The sequence below is a fragment of the Hibiscus syriacus genome, unplaced genomic scaffold (genome assembly GCF_006381635.1).
Source record: "Hibiscus syriacus cultivar Baekdansim isolate YM2019G1 unplaced genomic scaffold, ASM638163v2 tig00110328_pilon, whole genome shotgun sequence".
NCBI lineage: Eukaryota > Viridiplantae > Streptophyta > Magnoliopsida > Malvales > Malvaceae > Hibiscus > Hibiscus syriacus.
This window is the reverse complement of record NW_024062685.1, coordinates 2,981,503-2,991,809: the sequence shown is the minus strand read 5'-3', so window position 1 is coordinate 2,991,809 and position 10,307 is coordinate 2,981,503. Positions and strand designations below refer to the sequence as shown.

The 10,307-nt window shown below is 37.0% G+C and overlaps 1 protein-coding gene across 3 annotated transcripts; it reads right to left on the bottom strand.

The window, feature by feature from the left end:
- Positions 1-5,478: 5,478 nt before the first annotated feature.
- On the bottom strand, positions 5,479-8,567 carry LOC120118478 (autophagy-related protein 18c-like). 3 transcript variants are annotated; one of them, XM_039138511.1, is made up of 6 exons: positions 8,353-8,567; positions 8,038-8,101; positions 7,173-7,887; positions 6,694-6,952; positions 6,307-6,433; positions 5,479-5,732 (listed from the first exon to the last, which is right to left on the bottom strand). In XM_039138511.1, the coding sequence occupies exons 2-6, from the start codon at positions 8,061-8,063 to the stop codon at positions 5,639-5,641; spliced, it is 1,221 nt and encodes a 406-aa protein (XP_038994442.1). In that variant the 5' UTR covers positions 8,064-8,101; positions 8,353-8,567; the 3' UTR covers positions 5,479-5,638. The 3 variants fall into 3 exon arrangements, with proteins under 3 accessions (XP_038994442.1, XP_038994441.1, XP_038994440.1); XM_039138510.1 differs by having other exon boundaries at positions 8,436-8,567; XM_039138509.1 differs by having other exon boundaries at positions 7,173-8,101; positions 8,436-8,567.
- Between the last annotated feature and the right edge of the window lie 1,740 nt (positions 8,568-10,307).

The window sequence follows — 10,307 nt, the reverse complement described above, 5'->3', positions numbered from 1 at the left end:
TTGATACGATAGATGTGATATCATGTACATTTATCGTATTTTCCTTTCCAGTTACCACATTAATAGACCTTGGTTTTACCCATTCTTACATCTGCTCTAACCTAGTTCGAGAGATAGAAATTCTAGCAGAGAACCTAGATATAGGTGTTTAAGTCTCAAGCCCTCTAGGTTTAGACATTCTGGTGGAAAAAATCTTTAGATGATGCCCAGTGAGGATTCAGGATCAGACTTTCCCAACGAACTTGATGGAGTTACCTTTAGGAAGTTAGAATTGGTCTTGGGGATGGATTGGCTAATTGAGCACGATACCAGTTTGAAGTGCAAATCTAGGAGGCTTAAGCTCAAAGCAGTCGATGGAACCAAGTTGGTAATGACCAACAAGAGATCCCATCAAACAAAGATTGTATTAGTTCTGAAAGTCAAAAGGATGATCGACCATAGGTGCAAGGCCTTGTCTCACGTAGTTGACACCCGAATGTCAGAACCTACACTCAAGCATATTTGAGCAGTGTGATATTTTTCTGATGTGTTTCCAAAAGAATTATTAGGTTGTCCACCTGAGTTGGAGTTTTACATTGAGGTAATATCGAGTTCAGCTCCGGTGTCCATTACAAGAGACTAAACTAAATGAGTTAAAGGCTTAGATCGTGAGTTGTTGTAGAAAGGATTTATCTGATCGATCATCTTTCATTAGGGATCGTCAATCTTGTTCGTTAAAAACTGATTGATCGATGAGGTTGTGCATTGACTAAAGACAGTTAAATAAGTTAACATCAAGAATCGTTATACACTCCTTAGGATAAACGACTTTTTCAACCAACTAAGAGGAGCGTGCATTTTCTCAAAGATTGATTTGCGGTCAGGCTACTACCAGTTGAAATTCAGAGAAGAATATGTGGCAAAGACAACTTTCAGGATAAGATACGATCATTATGAGTTCTTTGTAATGTCATTTGGGCTTACCAACGCTCCAACAACATTCATGGACCTTATGAACCGAGTCTTCCACCTATACCTAATCCAGTTTGTGGTGGTGTTTATAGACGACATTCTGGTGTACTCTCAATCAGAGGAGGAGCATGATCAGTATCTTTGTATCATATTTCAGACCCTTAGAGAGAGACAGTTGTATGATAAATTCGAAAAGTGTGAGTTTTGGCTATTAGAGGTATCATTCCTGGGATATGTCATGTCGACAATCAATATTAGAGTCGACCCTAAGAAAATTCAAGCCATAGTAGAGTGAGATCCACCTAATAATGTTTTAGAGGTACGTAGTTTCCTTGGATTAGCTGGGTACTATCGTAATTTCATTCAGGTTTTCTAGAAGATAGCCGTCCTGTTGACCAAATTACTTCAGAAAGAAGTATATTTTGTTTGGAATGAGAAGTGGCAGGAGAGCTTCGAACAATTGAAGGTCATTTTGACCCAAGCCCTGATTTTGACCCAAGCCCTAGTGTTGACCCAACTAGAGTTGGGTAAGGACTTCACAGTGTACAGTTATGCTTCATTGAAAGGATTGAGATACGTTCTGATGCAAGAGGGTTTTTGCTTACGCGTCCCGTCAGCTTAAGCCTCATGAGCGTAATTACCCTACTCATAACCTTGAGCTAGCAGTAGTGGTGATCGCTTTGAAGATTTAGCGACACTAGCTTTTCAGTGAGAAGTGTATCATCTTCAGCGATCAAAAGAGCCTTAAATACATTCTCGTTCATAAAGAGTTGAACCTCAGACAACGTATGTGGGTCGAATTACTTAAGGACTATGGTTGTGTGATAGATTACCACCTAGGAAAGGCTAATGTTGTAGCAGACGCCTTGAGTAGGAAGTCCATACCAGAGTTGTGAAGCCCTGCTGGCACGGTTGAGTTTATCCAGTGATGGTGGGTTGTTAGCCGAGCTGCAAGTCGAGCCAGAGTTGGTAAGTGAAGTCAAGTGACTACAGAGTTTAGATAATTGACTGAAGGTGCAAGTTGAGCAGGTTCGTCAGGGTGAGGCCCCAAGTTTTGAGTTACGTGATGGAGATGTGTTATACTTCAAGGGTCGGTTGTGCATACTTGTAGATGTTCAATTGCGTGGTAACCACGAGGTGTATTATAGTTCACTCTCAGTACACCCAGGCAGCAACAAGATGTAAAATAAGCTTCCTCGATTGTTCTATGGGTCTTGTATAAAAAGAGAAGTGTCAGAGATTGTCACTAAATGCCTAGTGTGTCAGCAGGTTAAGGTGGAACACCAGGTTCCCTCAGGTTTGATCCAGCCCATTCAGATTCCTTAGTGGAAATGAGATAGGGTAACCATGAACTTTGTGACCAAGTTACCAATAACCAGACAGACATGACATCGTTTGGGTTATAGTGGACCGCCTAACCAAATCAGCTCACTTCCTCCCAGTTATGATGGATTATACCTTATAAAGGTTGGCTCAATTATACATTCATGAGATAGTGAGGTTGTACAGTGTACTGAATTCCAACATATCAAATAGATACCTTCGATTCACTTTTTATTTCTAGGAAGCCCTTCATGAATCCTTAGGCACCAAACTGCACTTCAGCAAAGCTTTTCATCCTCAGACAGATGGTCAGTCTGAGCGAGTTATCCAGATTCTAGAGAATATGCTCAGGTGTACCATTATCTATTTAAAGGGTATTTAGAAGGATCATTTGTCGTTAGTGGAGTTTGCCTACATCAATAGCTTCCAATCGAGCATTCAGATGGCTCCGTATGAGGCTTTGTATGGGCGTAAGTCTAGGACTCAACATTATTGGACAAAGCACAATGAGGGTAAGATTGTAGGCCCATACTTGATCCGAGAGACATATGAGAAAGTTTGATTGATTCATAGTCGGTTTAAAGAGGTTTTAGACGAACAAAGGTCTTACGCGGACTTAAGCGTAAAGACACTGAGTTCGTAGTTGGGGACAAGGTGTTCTTCAAGGTTTCCCCATGAAAGAAAGTACTTTGTTTGGGTCATAAGGAAAATTTAACTCTGTGCTTCATAGGACCTTATGAGGTTCTCGAGAGAGTTGGACTCATGGCCTACATGTTCTCTATGATCCTGTTGGTGGCAATCTTACTAAAGAAACTATGAAGCTCTTGAATTGGGGTGCAAAAATTCTTGTCATTGGATTTGCCAGTGGTGAATTCCCTGTGATCCCATCTAATATCAATCTTGTTAAGGTACTTCACTCTTGTGTAGAACTGGAATGTGCATGAATTCTTGGGCATAAATGAAAATTTCTGAAAATACTTATGATAGACAAAAAAAAGATTTGTATGTCAAATAACTAACTATAAATTTAATGTAGCAGGGATTGGTTCTAAACCTACTCTAATGAAGATTAGTTTATGTCATGTTAAACTAGTTAGTATTTAGTATAGTCATAGTTTCTCATTGTTTGTTATTTATCTTGAATATCCTTCTCACTTGTATAACTTATACAGAACTGAATTGTGCATGGACTGCACTGGAGTAGCTACATAATACACTGACCGACTTTGTTTGAGGATTTCATCCGGGAGATGATCTCCTGAATGAAAAAAAGCTTGATTACGATCCACATTCTTATATGTACATCCTATCAGAGGTATGGAGCTCCTACAGGTCTTCCATTTACCCTTGTTCTTTTATCATGTGAAGCTCTAGTTTATGAAGGAAAACTATAAGTGAAAGATATAGAAGTATATGAAAATTGATGTCTTAAACCTCAAATCTCTTGACAGAAGCAGAGTGGCTCTGTTGAAAGCTAGGCTAGCCCATACATGGAATTGTAGCGAGCCAAATCTGATCAATCTCATTAGATTTGCAATTATACCAAAGAGAAGTAGTATTTTTAAGAAAATAGTACTGCTGCAAGATAAAACCATTAGCATTTACTAACAAATAATAATGAAATAATAAAGACAATTAGAATAATTTATTGTGTTGTGATAAAAGCCACTTCCTTATAAGCAATTTTGTCTGGATTGGTGTAATCCCGAAAGTAGACGTTACCCCCTAAGGTTAATGCAACCTTCCAAACCTCGTACACCCAAAGTGAGGGAGTGGAACTCACTTGTGTTGCTCTCTTCAACATAATACTTTTTCGAAAAGTAAAACCAGAAAACCTTAAAATTGTGTATTTCATTATGGAATGAACTATCCTTTTTATAGGAGTGGTAGAGGGGTAAAATTGTCAAACGACAATTACCCTCTCTAACAACTTACTAGATATAGATAATCAACTCCCCATAATTAGTCTCCACTATTTGCATTACTTACGGTATTCTCATATCCATTCCTCATTTTGGAATTTGTGAATTATGTTGTTTCCGGTCCCAATTTCCCAAGACTCATAAATCTAACAACCTGATGCAGATAATAGGCAAATTGATGATGCACGGTGAGATTTGAAGACCTAGACTTGCATGATTTACTTTTGGTGCATACTTCTTTATAGGACTCACCGAAATGATGAAGCCTGTTTTTGCTAGCGAGTCCATTTCTATACTAGTAATGATGTTATTGTCTTTAGGAGGAAAAACGCCAGTTCTTATACCCATTTCAGGATGGAAGTCTGTAGTCTGTCCTATCATGCATGATCCCGCGATAAATGCTTATGAGAAATTCATTGATTGGCTTGATCTTTTCCTTCCCTTGTAGGAGATGATGTGAAAAGATTGTACTGTTGTAGGCTTGCAGGTGTAGTTTATACCTTCTACTTCTTACTTGGGTCATTTCAGCTTATTTGGTTGTTCGTCTTTGACAGGCCAACCTTGCATTCTCTGCAATTAAAGATAGAAAAGCAATAGGGAAAGTGGTGATTGCATTTGATGATAAGCGAAGGTCTAAGCTTTAAGTGATTAAGATTTACCCTATCTTGAATCGCAATTCGCAAGTAAATTTGTCTCTCAAACAAGATGTTAAAAATAATATGAAAAATGGAAATAATAAGGGTGTCGATGATTGGCCCTTCTTTTTCAGTTCTGTACTTGCGCTATTGGTATTTGTTATAGATTGGTCAACTCTTTGGAGTTGCTTCTACTTTGAAGAGAAATGGGTGAGTAATTCCAAGAGAACCGTTTGTACGCTCGTTGTTTCCCAAATTAAGACTATTGGACTTATTGCCTGCAACAATCCTCGGTTTACAAAATATGCTCCAATGCTCCAACTACTAATGAATAATAAACTAGGTTTCTCCTTGAAATAATGCTTACCCTTTTGAAGCTTGATTTTGCTACCATCATTTGCCAAGTGCTGCAAATGGAATATCGCCGTGATATATCGAATTTGAAAGCATCCAGTGAAGAGCATTCTGAATACAGGGACCCTCATCAAACTTTGTTGTAATATAAGCAAGGAATAGAAAACCCTATGATTTTTTGCAACCAGGACGCTTTGGAATTGTCAGGCTGACAAGAATAATTTAAGTACCAGGAAATATATCTCTGATATAGAGTCAATTTTAGTCCTGTGGAATATTGTCGTTAATCACCAATTTATTACCCATATACAAAGTACTTGGAACAGCAATTTAGTGGACATTATACAATAAGAAACACGCATCATTTCATGGAAGATTTTAAGATATGTACATGTGAAATATATAGGGACCATTTGTACAAGATCAGAAGCAACTGTCTGGATTCAGTTCTACCTAGGCATGCCGGCTATCAGTTTCCAAAAACTTTACATATTCCTGCTGCAACAGCTCTCCACCATTAGCGGGATCAAAACTGCACCTGTAGAAACTGACAATAAGAAAAGGTGTAAGACAGAGTAGGAGATTTTTAAAATTGACTGAAGGAAGAAGGCAGAGGAGAGTAGGAAATACTCTTCTGGTCGTGAAGTTCAGATTGTTTCTCAAGAAAACACAAATCCCCAAGTTTCTAGAAGTACTTGTATGCTATACAGTTTGCTATGTTTCTTTAAATTCAGTACCCGAGCTAAGTATGAAATATACAGCGTCTCCATAACTAACAAGAAATTATATGTCCCCATTGAAATGGATCGTTACATATCTTCTGATTATCAGGTCAGAGAAGAAGCAGAATAGTTTTATGGAAGAACTAATTCTCAAAGTTTAAATTCAGGTAGGAGCACAATTATGCAAATATATAGACTTGAATAAGGTATAAAAACGATATAATAAGAGGTGGGTAAACATATCCAAGGCATTTTCGTACCTTCAAACAATTAATTAAACCAGCTAAAAACTTGTTGTTTCATAGTTCCTTAATTTCAAGAGGACATCAATCACAATTCCTCTTCAATGACAAAATAACATTTGAATTGCGTTCAAAAAAATTAAGGAGAAGCAAATACCTCCCATTCGTGCCAACAATAATAACACTGTTTTGAGATCCAAACGCTGCAATGAATTGGTGGGTATCTTCAGTTAAGTGAAACCGAGCAAATGACCATTCTGAGCTAAAATATTTCGGTAAAACCCCTGGAAAATGTCAGAATTACTCAGATTTTAATTAATATAACCCAACCAACTGATTCTCAGTTTCTCACCCATCCTCATTGATATACATCCGATCTTCTATAAAATTTTCCACACCAAGCGATTCACTGGCCTAAATTTTTTGTAACATACAAAATTAACTTTTATTGGAAATTTCATGAAATGTGTTGCATGCAATTCTGTTATAACAGAAGTAACAAAATACCTGTATAAATACTACAAAGGCTTAGCACATTTATTACCTCTCATAAAAGACAATGATGAACCAGGATTGGCACCAGTGCTTGGAGTGATAAGAGCATCAAGTGATGTCGAAGAATTCTGATGAAATAATGCTGGACCTTGGACAGAATATTGTAGAGAAGATGAATCCTCCCCAAAAACTCTAACTCGAAGGTGAAATATATGAACAGTTCCCTTATCACTCGACACAGCCAACCATTGGGCATTTGGTGAGAGGGCAAGGCTATAGATATCTGCTCTGTCAACTCCTCTTCGTACCTACATGGACAGTAACTATGACTATGAGCACCTAAATTGCAGAGGATTGAGTGGAGATGAGCATAATGCTGAAGAGTCCAGCATGCTAATTGACAATATAAATAACACTAAACCTACTATTAACATTTAGATCACTACTTCACAGGTCGGGCAGGGGAAAATCAACATTTACTTAAGCAATAAGTTTAGGAGAAAACAAAACCATAGTCCAGCAGTGTACCTCTTGTAAGCGAGTTCCTTCCATTGTGTTGAATATTCTTATCAAGGTGCCCTTGGTACTAGCAGTTACAAGAAGTAGACCATCAAATGTCAAGGTCAAGCAAGCAATATGAGAATCATGAGCATTAATTAGTTTCATCCTATTGAGGCCAAAGTGTCCGATTCTAACTTGTCCTCGATGAAGACCAGGACAAGCCAATACAGATGTATTAGAATGATGAGAAAGGCAACAGAGGCCCCTAGGATTGGCCAAAGTCTCGATTTGATGAAGAAGCTTGAGATCCATAAAACTGTAGACATATATCTTGTGCTCCAGAATCACAACAATGCGATCACGCCTTAATTTGACACCTCGAACCTCAGACCTAAATGCAAATTCACCAATGCAGCGACTTTGATGATCGTCCCAGATTATAACTTTGTTTGGAGGGTACTGGGAATTGGGGTCCCCACCGACAAGTGCCAAAATGTTGCAGCGGAAGAGCATTTCAACAATTTTGAAACCCCCAGTTTTGAGATCACGTCTGAAGGTTTCCTTAAAGGGTTGACAATTATAAATACGGAAACCTTGGGATGTGCCAGCAGCAAAGCAGCCATAATCCTGGTTCCAGGACACAGAGAGTAACTCTATTTGGTCAATATCAGGGGCATCCTGGGACTGCATAAAGGATGACGGATCATCGGGAATGTGAGGTTGAGTAGGTTCTCCGGATGTCCTAGCAAAGAGTGGTGGAGAGGTGGACAGTGTGGTTGAAGTCATGTATAAGTGAAAGATAATGATTAAAAAAGGTGCCTCCAACTTTGGGATTGGTTACATTAGTCTAGCAGCACACGCAGAGACAGAAAGGTCCAAAAGGGAATCTTACAAAATCGTAACGCCACCAATAACCATGTACGTCAACGTGAATTAACGCTTAAGAACTGAGCTAGCTGTAAAAATAAAATCAAGAATGCAGAAATTAAAAACTACTATTTACAATTCTTTTGTCAAGCAACTATCCAAAACCTAATGATTGCATAATAATTTTGAATAGTAAAGCAGCATTAATCCGAAAACGGAGCAATAGGTACGAGATAAATTATGAGGGTGATTCAGTAATTAAGGAAAACCAAGAAACTTAATTCCAATTCATGATTGCAAATATGAGCAACAAGAATCCAACAAGATTGAAAATACATACCAAAAAAAGGGGAATTGAAATTCAATGCAAAGTTGAGTAACAAGAAGCGAATAAAAGATAGAAGAGGGAATTGAGAAACCGACTAATGCGAAACGAAGGAAAGGGCAACGAAATCTGCAAGAAAAACGGAATCCGAGGTTAGCTAATAGATCTGATCTGAGATCACAAACAACAATTATGTCTTCGCCTTCCTCCGCCTTTCTCTTCTGTATGTATCTTCCATTTTCTTTTCTGTTAATATTATTATATAGAGAGAACTATAATAAAATTGTAAACGTCGGTTTTCTGCTCTCTTTTTTTCTTATTAGAAAATATCAACATTGGGCCATGCAGTGCGCAGCTCAAAGCCCACATTTAGATTTCTCTTCACAATTAAGAAAAGGCAAAATTAATAATAAGATAATTAAATTAGGTCAGACCCAAAGACAGGCGTTTTGAGTTCTTGTTAGTTTAATTCGGTAAACTACGTGTTAGTCACCCAAATATTCTTACGATTCCATTTTATCACATAATTTTTTCTTCAAAATCATGTTTGACGTTATGTTTTGGTCACTCGTCGTTAAATAACTAAAAGAATTGTTGACGTAATATTTTTTTACTTTTTTCAATAATAACATAACATTACTTTATTGTGACACGTCATTCTCACCATTAATATTTTTTAACGGTGGGTAACTAAAATGGAACCAAAACATAATGTTCTGTGTATTTTAAAAAATGGGGTAAACTACGCATTTAGTACCTAAAGTATCCGTTTTGGTCCATATTTGTAGTTTTTCAAAACCATCCCTAAAATTTAATTTTTGTTTCATTTTAGTACCCTCCGTTAAAAACTTAATCCGTTTAATACCTAAACTATCAATTTTGGTTCGTTTTAGTTCATAAACTTTTAATTTTTTTCAAAACTTAACTTTAAATTTTGAACGGGATACTAAAATGAAACAAAAACCAAAGTTTTTAACGACGGTGTACTAAAATAAAATAAAAATTAGACTTTAGATATGATTTTGAAAACAACGAAAGATTATGTACTAAAATAGACCATAACTAATAGTTTACGTACTAAACACATAATTTACCCAAAACATAATAATTTACTGACCAAAACAAAACGGCGGATATAGTTGAGTGACAAAATACATAGTTTACTCATTTTAATTTTATAGGTCCTTTTATGAATCACAGGTTCTTTTTTTTCCTCCCATATACAAATCATGTTCCTCTGATCTATTAAAAAGTAGGGTGTAAGGGTTTCATGGTTATTTAATCTTGTTCTTAGTGATTTTTTTTTAAGATTTTAGAGTTTATTTTGTTTTGAAAAATTCTGCAATGCTCAACAAGCATCGATGAGTATCACTAACAATGAACAATATTAATTTAATTTATAAAAATTTAAAATTCTAAAGGGTTCAACATATAATTATAAATTAGTTAAATATTTAAAATAATTCATTTAAAATAAAGGGTAAACTTACTAGTGACCACCTAACCAGTGTTTTGAAAATCGGACCGGACCGGACCGACCGGTTCAACCAGGAATCGTTGCCTAGTCCGGTACAATCTAGACCGGTTGAACCGCTACTAGAGAACCGACCGGAACCGCTGAACCATTCAAACCGGGCCGGCTGAAAACCGAGAAAAACCAGAAAAAACCGCCAATTTTGTTTTTTTTTTAAATTAAACCAAACGACGTCGTTTGTTAAACGAGCCAAGTCGAACTCGAGTATTGCTGAGCTCGACTCGAACTTGAAAAATTTAAAAGTAAGCTCAACTCGACTCAAACTCACGAGCTAAAATTATGAAGTTTAACTCGAACTCGAAATATAATATTGAAACTTGAACTCGAAAAGGCTTGAACTCAAAAAAAAAATTAGAAGCTCGATTGAAGCCTAAAATTCAAGCTTGATTGAAGTGAAAGAATAGTTCACTCAATGCTCACCAAAAGGCTCCATGAT